At 41.4% G+C, this 23,006-nt stretch overlaps 1 protein-coding gene across 10 annotated transcripts in view; it reads right to left on the reverse strand.

The window, feature by feature from the left end:
• Positions 1-23,006, reverse strand: part of NCOA3 (nuclear receptor coactivator 3) — a 152,442-nt gene that overhangs the window by 3,608 nt on the left and 125,828 nt on the right. For 7 of the 10 annotated variants that reach the window (XM_032142946.2, XM_032142941.2, XM_032142942.2 and 4 more), the window contains 14 exons: positions 19,170-19,310; positions 18,616-18,763; positions 17,122-17,513; positions 16,076-16,947; positions 15,070-15,205; positions 13,635-13,829; positions 13,006-13,260; positions 12,777-12,903; positions 10,576-10,747; positions 5,888-6,181; positions 4,134-4,238; positions 1,983-2,247; positions 667-841; positions 173-314 (listed from right to left, as the gene is read on the reverse strand). In XM_032142946.2, the coding sequence (XP_031998837.1) occupies positions 173-314; positions 667-841; positions 1,983-2,247; positions 4,134-4,238; positions 5,888-6,181; positions 10,576-10,747; positions 12,777-12,903; positions 13,006-13,260; positions 13,635-13,829; positions 15,070-15,205; positions 16,076-16,947; positions 17,122-17,513; positions 18,616-18,763; positions 19,170-19,310 (3,419 nt within the window). The remainder of the gene's footprint in view (positions 1-172; positions 315-666; positions 842-1,982; positions 2,248-4,133; positions 4,239-5,887; positions 6,182-10,575; positions 10,748-12,776; positions 12,904-13,005; positions 13,261-13,634; positions 13,830-15,069; positions 15,206-16,075; positions 16,948-17,121; positions 17,514-18,615; positions 18,764-19,169; positions 19,311-23,006) is intronic. The other 3 variants (XM_058433254.1, XM_058433253.1, XM_058433252.1) reach the window with 3 other exon arrangements.

Below are 23,006 nucleotides of genomic sequence, written 5' to 3' on the forward strand. Positions count from 1 at the left end.
CAAAAGTATCCAATGGCCCAGTGCCTTCAAACCAAGTTTTTTCAATTACTGTATTTTAAGTTATACATTCAAGTTAAAATATACCTAGGACATTCTGATTATAGCCGAGGCTTTAGTTCTATCCAGAGAACAAGAAAAACTTTTTGAAAAAGGTAAGGAATCGATCCCATACCTGATCAGGACCCATAGGCATGCCAGACATGGGCATGGCGTTCATGTTCATCTGTCCCATGTGACCACTGCTGCCATTCATGTGCACCATACTATACACTGCAGGATTCCCCTGGTGGGCAAACTGCTGCTGGGAAAAGGAGCTGTAAGTAAAGAAATGGTAATATTACCTCTGGAAGTCACTTTAGCGACAAAGGGCATGCCCACAGAAATTACAATTGTGTCAAACATTGCTATACTTAAGCTGAGAATGTTAGAGAGAAAACTCCCTGACAGCCTGTGATCCATTTTTCACAGCTTTCTATACTAGATACCCTAATAGATAATGTGCATGCTTGAAGGACTCTCAAAATGGACAAGCCAAATAACACACCTTCTAATATGAACCCAGTCCTTTCAATCTCTCCATCCAAAAAGGCTTGACTGAAAAATACATTCAGTTCTTGGGCTTCTGGGACTAGGATGTGACTAACTTTGTAAGTCACTGTTCTTTACCTGTTCCTGGCCAAATTTCCTGATGGCCAGCCCTTCATTTCTGAGGACTGATAGATGGATGCAGCCTGTGGGTGTTGCATCATGGGATTCTGGGAGGCACCCATTCTTGACGACATCATTGCATTGGAAGGACTAGACACTCGACCAAAGGCTGGATCTGGTTGTTGTCCCATTCCTTACAAAAATAAAACAGAAGAAATAAAAATGCCCAAATGCCTTCTCCTTAGAATATCAGATTTCTGTAGTAATTTGTTTTTTTTGAAAGGGGGTGGTGGTGGAGGGAAGTGATAAGTATAAGATACAGAGTGCTATAAGATGCTACCCCCCAGGTATTCTAGATTCTCACCAAGATGACAACTAGAGTAACAGGCTTACTACAGAAAGGAGCACCATCTGGATCACTGAAAGATCAGTTGCTTCAATGGGCTTTCTGTAGAAAAGGGACTCTATCACTCAACTCACGTCACTCCATCCCTCTTTAAAGGGCAGGGGAGTTATAATCCTCAGATGACAGGGCTCCCCAATAGACACCTTTATCCCCACCACGTTCCTGGAACCTCTCAAAGGCTGAACTGAAGAGGTATCTGCATCTGTAATTAATAATAAATCCAGGGCCAGGCGCAGTGGCTCACGCCTGTAATCCCAGCACTTTGGGAGGCCGATGCAGGCAGATCACGAGGTCAGGAGATTGAGACCATCCTGGCTAACATGGTGAAACCCTGTCTCCATTAAAAATTCAAAAAAAAAATAGCTGGGGGTGGTGGAACGCACCTGTAGTCCCAGCTACTCGGGAGGCTGAGGCAGGAGAATCACTTGAACCCGGGAGGCAGAGGTTGCAGTGAGCCAAGATTGCACCACTGCACTCCAACCTGGGTGACAGAGCAAGACCCCACCTCAAAAAAATAATAATAAATCCAAGTCACCAAGAAAATCACCTTAAAAGCCCACAAAGTGCATTCCTCTCACTGACTTGACCAAGCATTCAGAGATTAGAGAGTTCTACTATACTGGAACATATAAGAAGGGGCAAGGGGACAACTTTGCAGTGTTTCTTCCAGAGTTTGGGGACTCTTAATGAGTGGGACTGAAAAAAACAACACCTGAAAAAGATACTCAACTATGACAGGATACACCTGTCTCAATTACCGGTGTGCTGCAGCATTTTTGTTTTCCAATAGTTTAAATTAATTTGGTTTTCCTTGTGAAGTAAAGAGGGAGTGAATCGTGTTTTTGTCTTTCATTGCAACAAATGTAGTGAAGCTTATGTCCTTAGTAATGTTAACTTGGGGAAGGCATATTTTCACTGTCAGATTTACCATAATTTGGTTGATATGGAAACTGTTGTGGTGGAGCTTGCGGCATTGCGGGTCCCGCCAAAAGCCCATCCATGCTGGGGGAAGCAGTCACATTAGGAGGTGGGCTGAAGGCCTGAGTTTGCTGCTGTTGCTGCTGTTGCTGCTGCTGTTGCTGTTGCTGCTGCTGCTGCTGCTGCATCATCATAGCCACCCTCTGTTGTCGGAAGTGATGACTTAGCAGCTCTCTGCTGCGTTGGGCGACCATTTGAGCATTAAGAAAACTCTGCTAATACCCAAGAAAGAGTGCAATTACATATATATAGCAAGTTGCATACATACAGTACCCCCACAATACACCAGGTATAAGACAGAAAACACCCAGGGCCTTTTTTTTTTTTTTTTTTTTTTTTTTAAAAAAAAACAGGGTCTCACTCTGTCGCCCAGGCTGGAGTGCAGTGGCACGATCTCACCTCACCGCAAGCTTCGCCTCCCAGGTTCAAGCAAGTCTCCTGCCTCAGCCTCCCAAGTAGCTGAGATTACAGGTGTGCACCACCACTCTGGCTAATTTTCGTATTTTTAGTAGAGATGGTGCTTCACCGTGTTAGTCAGGCTGGTCTCAAACTCCTAACCTCAGGTGATCCGCCCGCCTCAGCCTCCCAAAGTGCTTAAATTACAGGTGTGAGCCACTGTGCCAGCCAAAACATACAATTCTTTACATAAAAGCTTTCTGACCTGGCGCAGGGGCTCACGCCTGTAATCCCAGTACTTTGGGAGGCCAAGGTGGGCGATCACTTGAGGTCAGGAGTTCGAGACCAGCCTGGCCAAAATGGTGAAACCCTGTCTCTACTAAAAATACAAAAACAAGCCAGCCGTGGTGGTGAGCGCCTGTAGTCCCAGCTACTCGGGAGGCTGAGACAGGAAAATCCCTTAAACCCAGGGAATTGGGGCTGCAGTGAGCCGAAATCATGCCACTGTACTCCAGCCTGGGCAACAGTGACTCTCAAAAAAAAAAAAAAAGCTTTCTGGCTATTACAAGGGGAGGGAGGGAGAACTGAAGAAGAGGGACCTGAAAATTATTTGGGGTTAAAAGACAAAAGACGACACACTGTCAAGCTTTAACATGACTAGAAACATTCCACAAAGTGAGAAAACATTTAGGGGTGGAATCTGAGGACAAATTTTTCAGGAACTATGAAAGACAACTACAGAAAAATGAGAATTCAGTGTGTTGGGGTGGAGGGCTGAAACATGAAGCCAAAAAAAAAATAAAAAGATGGGGTTATACTCAGATAAGCAGGGGTTCACCCCAGAAAATCTTGTACTTTCTTTAAACTTTCAGAAAGAGGTAAGGGGCAAGGAGAAGCTATTTGGAGGTTCAGAAGGTGACATAACCGAAGTACGACAAGGAAGCTGATTTCGGCTCTACTAGCTACAGATCATCTCCAAAAAGCAAACTGTTATCATCTTTCTGTAGGGCATTCTAGCTCAGCTTCCACAAGATGTTTTATTATCAAGAAAATGTAAATATCAGTACTTCCAAGTAGGCATAAGACAATAAAAATTGAGCATTTCACAGTTGTTTTTTAAAAAACAATTATAAACAATACTTCAAATCACAGTAGAGGATTGTTATGTGGTCATCTGCCTCATACACATTAAGAAAACCCCTCAATACTGTCTCCACCACTGGCTGGAAGTAGAAGGGAATTTTAATATCCCCTCCTACTACAGGAAACAGGTCATCTCAGAGGCTATCACTGAGAACAGGATTATGTATTCTTTATTTTCTTCTTTATAATTTCAGAATTTTACCCAGTGTGCATGTTGTTTCATAATCCAGGAACAGAGGAATATTTACAGATTATTTTAAATTCCTAAAAAGCCAAGTGATAGCTGTTCTCACAGTACAGCAACTGATCACAAAGGGAACCAATTAAAAAAACACTTATCAGTGGTTTTAATGAAGAAAGCTCTCTCCCTCCTCTGATTCCTCCCAGTCACCAGCCAGAGAGAAGAATGGAAGAGTTGAAAGTCTTTAATGCGACTGCTTTCTTACACAAAAAATTCAGAATTACCTTCATTTGTTTAACAAACATTTACCAAGAGCCAACCACAGGCCAAGCCCTGTCCTGAGCACAGAGCAATGCATGCGGAGAGGCTCATCATCCTCACCTGGGAGCTCACCTGGGGCTGCATCATAGGCCTCATCACCGCAGCACCACCAGCAGTAGGGTTTTCCATTTTCAATTCAAGTGATTGTCGGCTCTGATTCAAAAACTGAGGTGAGACAAGTTGGTTAGAATGCAAGTAGAGCACGTCAGTCTGCCAAAACAGCTTTCCAGACCCTCAGCACCAGCCAATGAGGTAATGATATCTCCAAACACAATAACCTGGCTAAGTCACATCTAAACTGAACCAGTACTTTCACACTGCAAAAAGGTCAATGTTGAAAAGTCTTTGGCTAGCATATGATGGGCTACTGTTTGGCACTGGGAAAAAAAAGTAAAGTGCGATTTTGCAGCTTAAAGTATATCTTCACACCTGTAATCCCTGCCTTTTGAGAGGCTGAGGTGGGCAGATCACTTGAGCCCAAGAGTCTGAGCTCAGCCTGGGCAACATGGAGAAACCCCATCTACAAAAAATTAGCCAAGAGTGGTGGCACACTCCTGTAGTCCCAGCTACCTGGGTGGCTAAGGTGGAAGGATCACCTAAGCCTGGGAGGTCGAGGCTGCAGTGAGCTGTGACTGCACCACTGCATTCCATCCTGAAACCCTGTATCAGAAAAAATAATAATAAATAAATAAATTATATACACACACACACACACACACACACACACACACACACACACACACACAGCAGAAACTCAAAAGCTTTATAGTCAGGCTCTCTCTGGGATTATTCGGGCACATGGGGAAATACCTTTAAGTTGATCAGAGGAATTCTGAATAAACTCCATTAGCTTTCCCTAAATGATTTTTAGTGAAAAGAAACGGCAGAAAGTAAAATGAATGCAATAACACAGCCTTTCTGAGTTTTAAGAATATTTATGCAATGGAGAGTCTGGCTCTTTGGATTCCAAACTCAGGCATTCAGCCGCACGCGGTGGCTCACGCCTGTAATCCCAGCACTTTGGGAGGCTGAGGCAGGAGGATCACCTGAGGTCAGGAGTTCAAGATGGGCCTGGCCAACATGGTGAAACCCTGTCTCTACTAAAAATACAAAAACTAGCCGGGCTTGGGTGGCTCCCCAGCTACTCAGGAGGCTGAAGCACAAGAATCACCTGAACCCAGAAGGTGGAGGTTGCAGTGAGGCAAGATCACGCCACTGCACTCCAGCCTGGGTGACAGAGCAAGGCTCCACCTCAAAAAAAAAAAAACAAAACTTAAGGCATTCGTCTACTTATATGGTTTGGTTCCACCACATTTAATAGCTCAGTATGCTCAAGACATAATAAAAACAATTTTAAAACATTTCTTGGGGACTAAGAAAACAATAGGGTAAACAGAAGTCATATTTTAGAATATTAAAAGACAGCTCTAGTTTTATAAAACATCTAGAAAGCAGAGTTCCATTAAAAATGCTGAAATCAAGAAGGTTTAAGTATTTGGTTATTAGTAGTAAGGATTTTTTTCAAAAAAAACCTTATCTACCTTTAAGACTACAGTCATCAAGTTAACATTTTTCTTCCCCAACAGCAATCCTTCCTGACATTTTTTTACTTTTTAACCTGTAAAATAGAATATTCTCATAAAACTACTCCTTAACAAGGAGCCATTTGTACAAATAAAACCTTACACAGAAGTAAAACAAAAAGAATTTCTTTAGTTGACAGGGATAGAGTGCACGAGTGTTAAGAACACTGAGAAACATAGTCTGAAAACAACAGAAGGAGAAGCCAGAGGGAAGAACACATGACTGGTTACCTGCTGGCCCTGCAGCCTCTGCTGAAGCTGCATTCTAAGTTGCTTGGGGGTGTTTGTCCGGGGTCTCATGATGTTGGCTCGCGGATGCATTCCTTGGAGAGGAAAATTGCCTTGCTGGTTCATCTGATTCATCATAGAGTTAAAAGATGGTGATTGTCCCTGAAGATGAAAGCCTCCTTGCATTGGAGGCCCCTGTGCTGGGTATGTCTGTCCATATAATCCTGCCTTCTGATCCATCATTACTGCTGCTTCTTGGCCTTGGAAAGCATCCTGTTTGGGCTCTAATGCCTGTCCCTTAAACACAACACATAGAAGAACAGTGAAGAACATCTATGAAAGAAACAGAAGTCAAATGCTCTAAAAGTGCAAAAAAAATCCAGTCATTCAACAAGTATTTAAGTAAATGCTTGTTATGTGCCAGGCATCACTTCTCTACATGCTAAGGATACATTCAAAATAACATCCCACAGGTGACAGAAAAAGAAGTAAAAGTCGATATTCTGAAGAAGAGAACAACCTGCTGTGCTAAGACAAGAGCCTGCCAGGTTCTGCGCATTTACCTTTATTTTCTCATCCACAGTCACAGAATGCCAAGCATGCAGCCAACACCCTTGACATGTCTCCCTTGAAAGCATACTTCACCCCACTGTACTTCGCAGCACTTCTCATTTTCTCCCATCTCTCTGGCCTTTCCTTGAATGAATGCTAACTGTTCATCAGGGTTCAGTCCTAGGCTCTCTTATTTTCTCTTGATATGTTTTCTACTAGGTGCTCTCATCCACTGGTGATAATGAGCACATTTTTGTCTCCAGCCAAAACATCTCTGAACTTTTGATTTTGTTTACGGAAACGCCTACTTAACATCTTCACCCTGATGTCTCAGGTATCTCAGACTTAACAAGCAGAAAACAGACATCATGATTCCCAACAGCCCTTCCCCCCAAGCAGGCTTGTTCTCCTCCAACCTACCCTACTATATCACAGTACAGTTGGCCCTCCATATCCATGGTTCCACACTCATGGATTCAACTAACAGGGGACTGAAAACATTCCAGGGGAAGGAAACCATGGCTGTACCTGACTGAATACACACAGTCATCATTCTTCTTGTCATAATTCCCTAAACAATACAGTGTAACAACTATATAATATATATAACATTTACATTGTATTAGGTATTATAAGTAATGTAGAACTGATTTAAGCTATGTGGGAGGATGTGCATAGGCTATATGCAAATACTAGACTGTTTTATATAAGGGACTTGAGCATCCATGGATTTTGGTATCCACAGGGGTCCTGGAACCAATCTCCCACAGATATCAAGTGGTGACGGTACACAGCATCACCATTCATTGCCCAGGAACCAAAACCCAACAATTTGATTCTTCACATTCTCCCATTCTCCCTTTCCAAGAGTACACACGTGTGACCACCAAGTCCTGTCAATTTTTCCTCCAGGGCATATCATGTATCCCTCCCTTCTTTCCATTTCACCCTTATAACCCTTCCCAGGACACCTCTTGGACTGTTAGCATAGTAACTGGCAACTATGTTTCTACTTTGTCCCATCAACCTGGGTTCATGTGATCCTCCCACCTCAGCCTCCCCAGTAGCTGGGACTACAGGCACACATCATCATGCCTGGCTAAAGATATCTTAATAAAGCAAACTATACTTTAAGTTAAACCTGGCAGACTGATCATGCATGCTTACCTGCATTCACTTGCTAACCCTACTAAAATGACAATAAAGGGAACTAAGAGGTATCCAGTTTATTTAAAAAAAAAAATACTTAAAAGGTAGTATTTATCCACAAAACACTAATAAGGAAGGCAACAAAGGTCAAGTATTTCCATATTTATAATAGAAGATACAAAGTGAATAGAGAAGTAGGAACCAGCTCAACAGAACAGAAAAACTTAGACTTATGTGCCTACAGTGGAAAAATATATATGAAAAGTGAGCAAATGTATCCCACAGATCTATTGAGACTCCAGTGAGGATGGTAGGGGATCAGAGCATGGTGCTGAAATGAGGAGGTTGGTTAGGAGTCTGAGTATAGAGCAGGAGGTCAACTACCTCCCTGCCTGCTCCCTGACTCCTGAAAGGCCCGTACCTTCTACCTACCCCACAAAGGTACTGGGGTTCAGGGGCACCAAGCAGAGCAGATGAAAGGAGTGAGGCAGAGGCTGAAAACAGGAAATTTTATATTTAGCATATTTATAATTTAAATAAAATTTTGTATTTTATAATTCAATATCCCACACTTGCCTCCCTAGCCCAGCTCCCAAAATGGAACCAGGTAATAAAAGATTACCGGGGGCAGGACTGGTAGTGGTGGTTGAAAACAACTCTACATGTTGAAATCTGGGGAGTCCTGGCCAGGCGCAGTGGCTCACACCTGTAATCTCAGCACTTTGGGAGGCCAAGGCGGGTGGATCACGAGGTCAGGAGTTCGAGACCAGCCTAGCCAATATGGTGAAACCCCGTCTTTACCAAAAATACAAAAAAAAGCCAGGCATGGTGGCGTGCACCTGTAGTCCCAGCTACTCAGGAGGCTGAGGCAGGAGAATCGCTTGAACCCAGGAGGTAAAGGCTGCAGTGAGCCAAAATTGCGCCTCTGCACTGCAGCCTGGGTGATAGGGAGAGACTCCATCTCAAAAATAAATAAATAAAAATGTGGACAGTCCTGAAATAAAAGGGCTAGGGCTAGTTCCCCATCTAATTACCCTCAGTAAAGGCAACTGATGCTGCTCACACTTGCAAAGTGTCAAATCAGCTTCTTAATGTCTCACTCTTAACATATAAGAAGAGTCAGGGAACACCAGATACTCGATAAAAGCGTCCAACACTTTCCAAGCTTGAATGTGACTCAAGCAAACCAAAGACAAGAAAAATGGAGAGGACTTTAAAATATAGAATGAATTTAATGCCCAACATGTCAACAAGAAATCCCAGAAAAGTAGGTCAGAAAAAAAAAACACAGGAGAGATAAGGTTAATAAAGAAATTATAAAACACCCCTAAACCAAAGGGAATATCAGTGCATCTAGTACACAGCAGAATGAATGAAAAAAGACCCATACCAAGATACAGCATCATAAAATTTCAGAGGGAAAAAGTTCCTAAATCATTCCAAAGAGAATAAATGGGTCACATGCAAATGAATCAAAATCAGAAAGAAATACAACTCAGTGGCCACACTAGATGCCAGAAAACTATCAGAGAAATCTTTCAAAAGTATAAGAGAAAATTATTTTAAACCTAGAATGTAATACCTAGCCAGACATGTAGGAGGGTGCAATAAAGATATTTTCAGACACACAAGAACCCAAAACATTTTATTTCATGCAGTAGGGATGAAGAAGTTAATAGAAGTTGTGTTGCAGCAAAACAAAGGAGTAAATCAAGACAGAAAGCGATTTGAGATTCAGGATACTAGGAGTCCAACACAGGGTAATAGTGACAATTATTAATTTCTAGACTTGCCTCACAAGGACACAGTAAAACAGAACTATAGGAGGGAAGGAAGGAATTGATGGGTTATTTAGTGTGCCTGAACAAGTGAAGAAATAAAAAAGAACTTTTATACTTCTGTTGGAGTATAAAATACGGCTCCTCAGTGCCATGGTTCTATGTCACTGGTATCCGTGAAGCTGTACACAAGGACTGCTCAGTGTTTCCCATCTGCACTGTGACAGCATTTTCCACATGGCAGTGTACTTCCATATGTACACATCTATTTCCCCAACAACTGACAGCCCCGATGATCTTTCCTGCTTACTGCTGAATGCACAAACCTATACAGTGGCCCCTCCATAGCCTTTAAATAAAAACAGTCATGGCTGGGCACGGTGGCTCACGCCTGTAATCTCAGCATTTTGGGAGGCCAAGGTGGATGGATCACTTGAGGTCAAAAGTTTGAGACCAGCCTGGCCAACATGGCAAAACCCCGTCTCTACTAAAAATACAAAAGAAATTACCCGGGGGTGGTGCGGGTGCCTGTAATCGCAGCTACTCGCGAGGCTGAGGCAGGAGAATCACTTGAACCCTGGAGTTGGAGGTTGCAGTGAGCTCAAATTGTGCCACTGCACTCCAGCCTGGGTGACAGAGCGAGACTCCGACTCAAAAAAGAAAAAACAGTCACTACAGAATGTGTCTTTCAGAAATACAGATTTGTGAATGGCATGTTTTCATAAGGCTGGGTATGTGAACAGGAACAGGACACCATGATGTTAGGATGTTCAGATCGGCCACTGTAAACAAGTTTTGTTTAAACAAACAAACAAACAAAAAGCTTGCCTCATGAGAATACACACGGCCTGGCTAAGTAGTAGAGAAAGATAGTTATAAAAATGAGAACTTTTAACATGAATAAAAGGTCACATTTTTAAGAACAGTACAGTAGCTTCACTAAATCATTTCTACAATTGCCAAAAATAGCGTGTTGTTGAAAGTAATATCGCAATCGTAAGTATATTTTCTATTTTAACATATGAATTGAGACCAAAAAAGGATATTTTCCAAATTTAATGCTGGTATCCATGAATGTAGTGATATAACACAAGTACTAGGAAAGACACACACAAGCATTCTTGTATGTGGCTTCATGAATGTGTACACATGCACACATGCACACACACACACAAATATACACTCTCCTACTTCCATGTTAATGCAACCTACCTGATTGACAAGTTCAGGGATGCCCAAAGCTCTGTCAATTTCTTCCAGGCCTGTGGCATCTGTGTTGCTGAGAAGAGTGTGCAGCTGGTCCAATAATGCTCTTTCGTCACTCTGGCCTTCCAGGTTGGAAGGTGGCCCGACAAGATCGTCCAGGGAATTCCTAAGAAGTGGCCTAGAAAAAGACTTGCAGTCAATTTCAATGGTGCTTTTTTTTTTCTAAGAGTAATAGATCACAGCAACCATGCATAGTATCTTTAATGAACAGTAACTCAAATGCTACAAACACAAGTAATAAACCAAGTGGTAAAAAAGAGTGAATGGCATCAATTTAAGTTAAAGGCCCACAATTTAGAAATTTCACCAGGCCACTTTAGACCACCATATACAGCTTAAACCCCCAATCCCACCACCAAAATGTAATTGCCAAACCCTAGGCATTTGGGGTATAGCAGAAATGGGGGCCAGGGGAGGGTAGGGAAGGATGGGAGAAGATACTCCTCACGAAAACAATGAAGGAGGTAATAATTATAATACTTGAAAATTAGGGAAATCAAAAGAGTAAAAGGAAAGATAGAAATGTTGAGCTATGGCTGGGCACGGTGGCTCACGCCTGTAATCCCAGCACTTTGGGGGGCCGAGGCGGGCGGATCACGAGGTCAGGAGATCGAGACCATCCTGTGAATGGTGAAACCCTGTCTCTACTAAAAATACAAAAAATTAGCCAGGTGTGGTGGTGGGCGCCTGTAGTCCCAGCTACTCGGGAGGCTGAGGTGGGAATGGCATGAACCTGGGAGGCAGAGCTTGCAGTGAGCTGAGATCGCACCACTGCACTCCAGCCTGGGCAACAGAGCGAGACTCCGTCTCAAAAAAAAAAAAAAAAAAAAAAAAAAAGAAATGTTGAGCTATCACTGACGGGAGTCTGGAGAAATACCAAAATCACTTTGTCACACCTGACCCACAGAGCTCATATTGGCAAGTGTAACACAAACCCCATACACCCACAGCAAGTTGCCTCAGTTCTCCAACAAATACAAGGGCATGAAGTTAAACATTTATCCTGCCTCAGAAAAGTTCTGTTAACTTGACACTATTTGCTCTCTACTGAGTAGAGAAGCATTCAAATAAATTCATATACAGTAGAGAAGCATTCAAATAAACTCATAGAGTACAGAAGCATTCAAATAAATTCATAGTTACATCACTGTCTGCTCAACAGATCAGTTCATTTTTATTTTCCTTGCTTAACTTACTGTAGAATTTCTGTTAGAGCTGACATTGACAGTGGCCTCTTCTATGCAAGTAAGTTACTAAGCTAAATAAAAATGAAATACAATCTACAATTTTTTTTTTTTTTTTGGAGATGGAGTCTCACTCTGTTGCCCAGGCTGGAGTGCAGTGGCGTAATCTCAGCTCACTGCAAGCTCCACCTCCCGGGTTCACGCCATTCTCCTGCCTCAGCCTCCTGAGTAGCTGGGACTACAGGCACCCACCACCACCCCTGGCTAATTTTTTTTTTTTTTTTTTGTATTTTTAGTAGAGACGGGGGTTTCACCTTGTTAGCTAGGATAGTCTCGATCTCCTGACCTCATGATCCACGCACCTCGGCCACCCAAAGTGCTGGGATTACAGGCGTGAGCCACTGCACCAGGCCTACAATCTTCATTTTATGAAAACTTTTAAAGATGCTATATAGTTATTTCACTATCGTCACTGAAATGTTTAAAATAATTTTAGAAAACAATTAGCCAATCCTTAAAAGAATTTTCTCAATAGGCAGCAGGTGGTTGGGGAGAAAAAAAAGTTTTTAAAAAAAAGTTTAATTTTCTGGAAACCTGAGGCTAACCCTCTGAAGAACATTTATAAAACCACTAGAAACATGTACTTATCTTCCCCCGCCCCCCCCCCATGGGACTAGAGAGACAATCATCTCACAGAGAGGCTCTCAGAGGTTTGGCCACTGAATGGCCCTAATGGCTGGACAACATGGTTGTATCTCCTCCCTCTCCTGTGAATGCCACATGCACTGCTTACTGCCTCAGCCTCATTTTTACACAGAGTTACATGAGAAATGCCCAGCTGGCAACCAAGTACCTCAATTACAAGGAATTCTCATTCTCTTTCACATTTGCTTCTGTGCTCCAACTCTTTTCTAAACTACTCAATGCTGAGATTTTCTACAGAGTCACAAAATAACGCCCCACCTATTTTGAGTGCCATGAGGAACTTGTTCCATGGACAACATGCCATTGGGCCAGGAACCCAATTGGTTAGATGATGCTGCTTGGCCATAGGGATTAGCCCCCATTCCCATGGGGATTTCACCAGGCCCTGGGGGAGCAAAAAGAAAGCACAAATTCTCAAATAAGAGCAAAAATTATCCTGAAGCATCTAACTTTCTTTTTTCATGAAGTGAGGAGGGGGGACACTTACTCATTTGAAGCATCTGCTGCTGCTGTTGCTGCGGCTGCAATATTGGTCTCGCAGCTGGTATGCTATTAGACCGAAGAGGCAACGTGGGCATAGAGCCACCCAGTGCAGGTCTGGGTAAAGAAGTATTATAATCTCCTCCTGGTCTTCCCATGGAGTTTGAATTCATAGGTTCCATTCTGCCAGCCTTTGAGTTGGGTAAGCCCCATTCTCCTGAGGAAGGAGTCTGAGTCACAGTCACATTTCTGTTTGGTCCACCTAAAACAGGTAGCCATATTTAGGTCTTTTCCATATTATAATGAAATCCTTCTTATACCATATAAGTACAGCCATTATACACAACATCAGCCTTGACAAAACAGCACTTTGTCATGGTAAAAAAAGGGCTGGCCAACTGTGGAGACATAGGCCACTATTCTCATGTATTCAACAGGTTGGAAAATGTCATAGACCAAAAGACTCTTTAAGAGTTTACATAAGCAAGACATAGAATAAATGAAGGATATTCATGGAAGAAACATACTAACGTTATTCAAAAAGTTATTATTTACTCCCAATTATTCAGATGGCTTTAAGTATTTTAAATACGCTTTTCCCAAAATAATCATACATACTAATTAGAAATAACATACCCATACTTGAGCCATAATTTTCCTGACTATCCATCATTCTTGGATTCCCACCCAACATGGGTTGCTTTGGTAACATGGGGAAAGCACTGATATTTTTTACTGGAGGACTTGAGCCAACAGAAACAGGGCTATCCAGGGACACTGCTCGGTTATATGGAGGACGAATAGACTGCACAGACTGTGGACTTTTCAAACCTGTTGAAAACATAATACAAAAATATTTCTTGGTGATTTAATACATAAATAATGAAGTACAAAACACAAATATCACCACTCCTCACCCAAGAATGTCTTTCTTACAAAAACAAACATTGTCTTCCTTTACAAAATAAGTACTAGCCCTCACCCACCACCACCACCCCCCCCGCCCCCCTGCCAGCCAGAAAAAGGTCTCATATTCCAAATAAAGTAGAAACAACAATCTCCATGTCGGCTGAAGTACTGAGAACTCTTCTGTAGCCTGATATGGTCACTGATACGCTGCGTCACTTAATATTGAAAAATTCACAAATGTTCCAAGCTCCTGAAGGTTCTTGCATGTTTGTACTTAAGTATACTGTTTATAATTTTAATGATCAACTTAACCAGATAAGTTGCCTTCTGATCGAAAAGAAATAAAATGTAAAATCCCCTTCTAACCTTGTTTTTTTCCTTCTTTCCCCCCACTCTAATTGATCTATCCATTCTAGTTTAAGAAATAATGCTACTGAAAATGAATAATGACCATTCTGAATAATTGTGAATGCTGCCTTTTCAATTGATACACACAATATATCTTTGTTTTTTTGTTTGTTTCTTTGAGACGGAGTCTCACTCTGTCACCCAGGCTGGAGTGCAGTGGTGCGATCTTGGCTCACTGCAACCTTTGCCTCCCAGGTTCAAGCGATTCTCATGCCTTAGCCTCCCGAGTAGCTGGGACCACAGATGTGAGCCACCATACCCAGCCTACCTTTGTTAAACTGACGAAGTAAACACACAGCAACAGGAGAGGGGCTAGATAAGAACCAGCAAACACCAAAGAAGAAAACTATCTTAATTAAATGACAAGATTCTGTTAAAATACCAATGGACAGGTTTTAATCTGGAGTTTGAGTTGCTTTTTAATCCAATTCTCTGTGGCTAAGAAAAATATATGCCCTAGTACTTACAGTACTCACCTGGAATAATCAAAGATGAACATTTTTCTATAAGTGCCATGATTACTGGCATATTAGTTAGAAGTGGGAAATTTATTTAAAAGTAATTTTTAAAAAACAGGAAAATGTTCAAAAAGCTTTCTAAAGCACATACAATATAAATTAGTATAGAAAACAGAGGCAGAATATATGTTCTGAAGTTATAAATGCTATTTATATCCTGGTCTTAGTGTAAGAGTGTTTACAGGTATGCAGAAAAGTTTCAAAGGCAGCAAAAACAAAACCTAGTTCATTCTTACCCAGAGAATTAGTTCCTTGAAACACCTGTTGCTTAGTCCCCAGATGACTACCATTTGAGGATACGGAATTATTGTAAAAGTCAGAACTAGTCAGATCACCAAGAATAGCATCTAGATTATCCAAGTCTCCAGATCCCTGAAAATAAAGTTTTAAAAATTAACCTGTATACATTACTAGACACACAGGTATAACATACCCATCAGAAAAAATGATACATGAAATAGAAGCAAGTAAAATACAAAAACTACTTACAATGATAATGCCCACCTTAAAGGCCAGTTTATTATGACCCCCATCTCTAATCTTCCTCCTCTGAGATTAAATCACTACATTTGGTCCTTTCAAAGGGGCATTTTTTAAATTTACACAAGACATTTAATTCTCAAACTGTAAAATATTTTGCAGGTAACATTAGTCACTAGCAGTGCACTGATAATTAGCTAACAGATATCTGCATCTACACATACCTTCTGAAAATAAGGGTGATTAATAATAAAAGCAGCAAGCTGGGATGTTCATAGGCATGCTCTAAAAAGGGCTTCAGTCAATAAATTTGGTGAACAGTAGTTAAGCCCACATCCTAACTTTAAGCCTTTCATTTGCTCAAGTGCATATTAATATATCCTATAAGTTTGGGAAATGCTTATACAGAATGTCATCTTGTGCATGAAACTTGATTTTACCTTAAAATAAAAATTAGGTTTTTTTTTCCTGATTACTTCTACCATTCTCTTAATGACCCAATCTGCCCATTCCAGCAATAAACACCTCCACGAAAAAATTTCATATTGGCTACTAAAGAGTTATAGTCACATCTGAAAACATACACATCTGTTATTTCTAAATTACATCATAATTTTACTGACACCCAAAATAATTATAAAGAAATGACAGTTAAAGATTTAACTTCCTTTAAATAAACCTAAAATGGAAGAATTTTTATATCACATATCTAACACAGAAAAATGATGAAATATGAGCTGAAATATACAGAAAACAAATTACCTCTTCACTTGTCTCTGTCTTAATTTTAGGGTCTTTCTCTTGACTTGAGCTAGGAATGGTGGAGCTGGTGCACTGACTCATTTTATTATCCACTCCTTCCACTTGGGGCTGTAGTTCTTTAGAGAGTGCATCACTAGGATCATCCCTGTCCAGCAGGTATCTAAGAAGTGCATTATTCTCCTTCTTCTTAGGACTTAGCTGCTCTTGCTTGACAACATTTCCGTCCCCACAAGAAGTTATGCTGCTGGTGTCTTTCCCAGTGGCTTCTGCAGTAATCTTGGCTACTTCAGCTGGTGAATTCCCATTCTGCAGCAACTTGTGCAAAATCCGGTGCTTCTCTTGTAACAGTGACCCATGCATATTGGATGTAGAGGATACTCCTCCAGGTGTAGAGGAGGAGACTCCAGAGGGGCTGGTGACACTAACAGAAGATTCTTTACAACTTGAATCTAGGGGGGAGTTGGTCAAGGAGGAATGACCCCGGTCATCAGAAGAACAGGTAAGTAACTGCAGTAATTTTTTATGACCTTTGCTTTCCAAAGGACCCCTTTGATTCTCTGACCCCTCAACACTGCTCTCCTTACTTTCTTTGTCACTGAGGTGATCTCTGCTATTTGACTGACACATTGAACTCTCCACTGGATTTTGGTCACAATAAAAGCCCAGAGGACTCTTGGAGTCCTGACTGCTTACTTTACTTGGTTGGGTTATATTCATATTGGGAGAGTTATCCAATTTGGGGCCTGGCGATGACAGAGTAGATAAAAGGGAAGTCCCCACACCCTCACTGATGGCTTGCAGGGCACTGAGAGAGCTGCTGGAAAAGCTGTGGTTCCCAGTATTGCCAGAAGATCCCATGGGAGAGTGCACACCTGAATTTGAAAAAAATTTAGGAGAATAATTAGACTACCAGACACTGTAACAAAATACAACTTAATTTTTCAAAGTTTCTATTATAAAATAGATTAACTTTACAAGAATTACAGTAGTATAGAAAGAATAATTACTTAAAAAGAAAAAAAAACAGGAAATGTCAACACAAATACCTGCAACAGGAGAAAACTGATGTGAGGCTATCTTTGGACTCCCACGATTACGAGGAGAAATCATGATATTCTGCTGGTTTGGGGCAAGACCAGGACTCCCATGTGGGGGGCTACTCATGTTGAGCCCATAGTTGTTGTTCTGGTAGGAAGAAGGTGATTGCATGCCTGGCCCAGGGGTCAATGAAGCTATGTTACTGGAACCCCCGTACCTAGCTCCACTCATCTGCCCTGTGGTGCTAGGGTCTGCCAAGCCATAGGCCCTGCTGCTCGGCATCTGTAAGCCTTGGTTTGGCGACATACTCATGCCGCCTACCGAACTGTTGCATCCAGCCATAGGTGGTCTAATCCCTTGTCCAACAGGATTTGGGTTTGGTCTATATCCATTCTGTTCTCTGCAAAACAAACATCAAACTTTTACTAAAAAATTCTAAGCATGCATGAAAGCCTTTAATCAGATTTAAAATAAAATAAAATTTTAAAAAACCAGCCAGCTACAGTAGCTAACACCTATATTCCCAGCACTTTGGGAAGTTGAGGCAGGAGGATTACTTGAGCTCAGGAGTTTGAAACCAACCTGGGCAACACAGCGAGATCATGTCTCTACAAAAAATTTAAACATTGGCCAGGCATAGTGACACAGATCTGTAGTCCTAGCTACTCAGGAGGCTGCGGTGGGAGGATCGCCTGAGCCCAGGAGTTCGAGGTTGCAGTGAGCTGCGATGGCACTACTGCACACCAGCCTGGGTGACAGATCAAGACCCTGTCTCTGTTTAAAAAAAAAAAAAGAAAGAAAGGAAGAAAGAGGGAGAGGGAATAAAAAAAAAATGGGATGAATTAACTACCCAGGAACTTAACTTTTTAGGCAGCATTCCAATACCTAGTGACAGTTCCAATCTACATATCGATCAATTATTTACCTAGTAACATATTTTTCAGTAAGCCACAGAATCTATGAGTGAGACCACTGTAGTATTATGAAAGACCAACAGCTATGTTAACTGGAGTTTCAGGTGGGCTTTATTAGAGTTGCCATATTATCTAGGGCTTCACTTGGAGGTACCTGCAAATTACTCAAGATAATTAATGGGTGAATATCCTCCCCTTCATGCATTTCTTATTTGCCACTACCAACACAGACAGTAACTACCTTTATTCTTAAAGTTTACCCTCAAATTTTAAATGCAGTCCCCAAAGCAATACACATCATCAGAAATGAATGGTAAGACATGTAATCAGATTTTATATGCTCTTTTCATCCACCCATTAGCCTTCCCATCACCTAGCTTTCTTGTAAAGTATTTAATAAATAATCACTCCCACATAAAAATACAACCTTAAACATATCATAATCCAGGAATCTAAACTCATTTCATCAAACCCAATAACCTTCCTAAATTTTGTCTCATTTTGTCCCTTCCCTTTTTACTTTAATAATAAAGCATTTTGAGAACACTGCTGCATTTCGTATTAGAATACACAGTAATCTATCATTACCTCTGAAGGAAGTGGGTTGAGACAAAGCCATGTCGATCATTTGTTACAGGATTTCGGAAGAGTTTGCTTTTTGTCTGTGCAGTCACTATAGTTCCATCAGCCAATGAGAATCGATAAACTGGGGTTTCTGCATGGCCATTAAGATAAGCTGTTGGGGAAAATATCCCATTACTGGTAACTACAGTCAGCAAAACAAATATGTATAGGAGGGGACAGGGAGGAAATATATTTCAAGTGCATTTCTAAAAATCCAAGGAAAGACTGGATCTGCACCAAAATCATCAACAGGGTAAAATAAGAACACTCAGGAATCATTTTCCTACCCCTCACCAACAAAACAGCAACTACAGTCATGTGTATACCAAACATAATGACAAACAAGATCAAGAATCAACCCCAAAACCAGGTATGGTGGTGTGCACCTGCAGTCTTGGCTATCAGAAGCTGAGACAGAAGGGTCAATTAAACCCAGGAGTTCAAGTCCAGCCTGGGCAAGATAGCAAGCCCTGTCTCTAAAGAATAAAATAGGAAGAATCAACCCCAAAATTCTTTACCTTCTTGATAGTGACGTTTCTGGGACCACGACTGCCCATCATTTAGACTAAAAAATCTCTGAATACACCTTCGGATTATATCTTCAAAGCCAGGCCTCATGGAAGATCTCAGTGAATTTGTATCTATATTGACAACCTTTCCTATTAAACAGAAAAAGGAAAAAAAGACTTATATCCAGCCCACAAGTATTTACTGGCTGCCTACACATGGGTTAGCACTGGAGAATAAAATAAAAGATATTAAATCTTTGCTCCACCTTCTCTAATCCAAATTTCTACTATATCCAGAGCTTTTCTCCTTAAGACATAGCACCACAGGATTCTCCCTATATGTTCTGCTAAAGAGTATAATAATACATTTGGTCTTTGTCAGATTTCTAGCACAGAGCCCCTGTGTAAAATCCTCAGAATTTCCTGAGTAATAAAAGTATTTTCAAGTTATTCATAAAGAGCCCCTTTGGGACACACCTCAATTTATGCTAATGAGGTGACTTAGGGTGGGGTCTCTAGATCACCTCAGGATGGAGCTGGTAATCAGAAAGACCAAGTAATTAAAGGATTGGAACTTTCTGTTAGTAGTTCCATCTACTAACCTCCAGGAATGGGGCATGAGGGAGGAAGGAGAGCCTGGTGATTAAATTCTACAAAAAACTCTTGGCCTAGCGCAGTGCCTCACGTCTGTAATCCCAGCACTTTGGGAGGCCAAGGCAGGCGGATCACAAGGTCAAGATATCGAGACCATCCTGGCCAACATGGTGAAACCCCATCTCTACTAAAAATACAAAAATTAGCTGGGCGTGGGGGCGTGTGCCTGTAGTCCCAGCTACTCGGGAGGGTGAGGCAGGAGAATCGCTTGAACCTGGCAGGCGGAGGTTGCAGTGAGCCAAGATCATGCCACTGCACTCCAGCCTGGCGACAGAATGAGACTCCATCTCAAAAAAAAAAAAAAAACTCTTGGGCCAGGAACACTGGCTCACGTCTGTAATACCAGCAGTTTGGGAGGCCAAGGCAGGCAGATCACAAGGTCAAGAGTTTGAGACCAGCCTGGTCAACATGGTGAAACCCTGTCTCTACTAAGAATACAAAACTTAGCTGGGCATGGTGGCACGTACTGTAATCCCAGCTACTTGGGAGGCTGAGGCAGGAGAACTGCTTGAACCCGGGAGGCAGAGATTACAGTGAGCCGAGATCGTGCCACTGCACTCCAGCCTAGGCAACAGAGCAAGACTCCATCTCCAATTAAAAAAAAAAAACAACAAAAAAAACCTCTTGAACAAGAGATTTGATGAGCTTCCAAAGGATGAACACATTAAGGTGCTGGGAAGGCTATAAACCTCATCCCCACCCCCTGATACCTTGTCCTATACATTTCTCCCATTGAGATATCCCTGAGTTGTATCCTTCATAAGAAACCAGTAAACCTGAGTAAAGCATTTCCGGATTTCTTGAGCCATTCTAGCAAATCATCAAACCTAAGGAGAGGATCAGAAGCCCAATTTATAGCCAGTCAGTCAGAAGGCCAGGACTTGCAACTGGCATGTGAAGTGAAGTACAGGCAGTTTTGTGGGACTGAACTCTTAAACTTGTAAGATCTAATGCTAAACCCAGGTAGAAACTGTCCAAACTAAAATTGTAGGGCACCCAGCTTATGTCAGACAGAGCACTGGTTAGTGTAGAAAAAAATACATCTGGGGTCAGAAGTGGTGTGGCAGTGTAGAAAACCAGTGTTTTCCCAAATGCTGTACAGAATATATATCACACAAACTCCTTTTACTTTCTGAATGTACTGAACATAACATGTCCAGATAACCTTAAGTTCAGTTTCGTGTAAAGGGAAAAAATAACACCTATGAGGAAAGTTGTTTGTCCAAAGAGATTCTGTCCCTACAACTATAAGCAAGAGAAAATATCTGCTTAAAGAGCCAACAGGGACAATTCTTTGCATCTGAGAGATGATCACATTTTTGTACACTTAATACCTAAACTTGGAGGGTTAACCAAATACTCATTTCTACAATGCTGGAAGCTTCTGACAACTGTTGCTTAATATCAAATACAGTGGAGACACCAAATATACATACTCAAAAATACTACGAAATTAAAGAAGGTTTCATGACAACAGATGGTCCTTAAAAAATGTCTAGGCCTTTTCACTCTAAGCAGCACTAGGGTGGTTGGCAAAAGCAAGTGCCTTAGAAAAAGTGGCAGAACGGGAGCAGAGAAGAAAGTGGTTAATCCATTTCCTAAAAAAGACTGATATGATGTGAAAGCACCAGCTATGTTTAACTGGTAACAAACTAGTCAAAAGGGCTCAAGGAACCAAAACTGCATCTGATGGCCTCAAGAACTGTTTTTGAAATGAACCTTGCTGATCTGCATAATGATGAAACTGCCCTTAGAAAATTCAGACTAATTACTGAGGATATCCAGGTCAAAAGCCATGTGACCAGCTTCCATGGCTGGTCTTGGATCAGCTTTCAGGCCTTTTCTATGTCTTTGAATGCAGACAGAATGATCCAAGCCATAATAACTGGTCACATAGTTTTTGACCTGGACATCCTCAGTAATCTTTTCTATGACAAAATATGCTCCATGGTTAAATATGGCAGACTTCATATGAAGCTCCTGCTGATGTCAAGATTGCCAAGTTATCTGTTTTGTGTAGGTTTTACTAAGAAATGCAATAATCAGATTTGGGCAATCTCTTATGCCCAGCACCAACAGATATGCCAAATCCCAATGATGATGGAAGTCGTGACCCAAAAGGTACAGACAAATAACTTGAAAGAAGTGGGCAATAAACTGACTCCAGACAAATTAGGAAAGACATAGAAAAGGCTTGCCCAGGCCAGGCGTGGTGGCTCACGCCTATAATCCCAACACTTTGGGAGGCCGAGGTGGGTGGATCATGAGGTCAGGAGTTCGAGACCATCCTGGCTAACATGGTGAAACCCCATCTCTACTAAAAATACAAAAAATTAGCCAAGTGTGGTGGCATGTACCTGTAGTCCCAGCTACTCGGGAGGCTGAGGCAGGAGAATGGTTTGAACCTGGGAGGCAGAGGTTGCAGTGAGCCGAGATCTCGCCACTGCACTCCAGCCTGGGCAACAGAGCAAGACTCCGTCTCAAAAAAAAAAAAAAATTCTTGCCAATGTATTTATCCTTTCTATGACATATTCATTAGAAAATATACTGAAGAAAACCAAGTTTGGTTTGGGAAAACTCATGGGGCTTCATAGTGAAAAGTAATTCTGCAAAAGCTACTGGAGATTTAAAAGGCAGTAATATTGAATAAGCTGACGGAGATAAACCACCAGTCCAATAATCTGTTTAAAATTCAGAATTTTAATGGTGACCAAAAATCTTATTAGTAGCAGGTGGAGACTAGGGAAAAGGGATAAATGCATTCTGGGAAAGAGTAAATACCTGTGCACTCGTGCCCAAAATAGAGATGATTTGTCCTCAACCACCTCCCCTGAGTTTAGCCCTGGGCCACATGACAAATACAAAACAGATGTTCATAAAAATATATTAAATGAAACACATCAGGGACAGAAGATAAAATATCTCCAGAGGTCAAAACAAGTATTGTGTTGAGTGCAATAAGCCTCCTATAAAATAAGAGATAGCCACTGGAAGGCATTAACTGTAACTACGGTAAGTAGGATCTCAGTTTTAAATGATGTTAATCACACAAAGCATTTGATCTTTCTTGCTTGGCAATTTTTTTCTCCATCATATCCTGTTTTCTTTCATGCTTGGTAATTTCCAACTTTTGTAATAAACATGTATCACTTTTATATACTGACGAGATAATTTTCAAAGATGCTACTTGCT

The sequence above is a fragment of the Hylobates moloch genome, unplaced genomic scaffold (assembly GCF_009828535.3).
Source record: "Hylobates moloch isolate HMO894 unplaced genomic scaffold, HMol_V3 SCAFFOLD_21, whole genome shotgun sequence".
NCBI lineage: Eukaryota > Metazoa > Chordata > Mammalia > Primates > Hylobatidae > Hylobates > Hylobates moloch.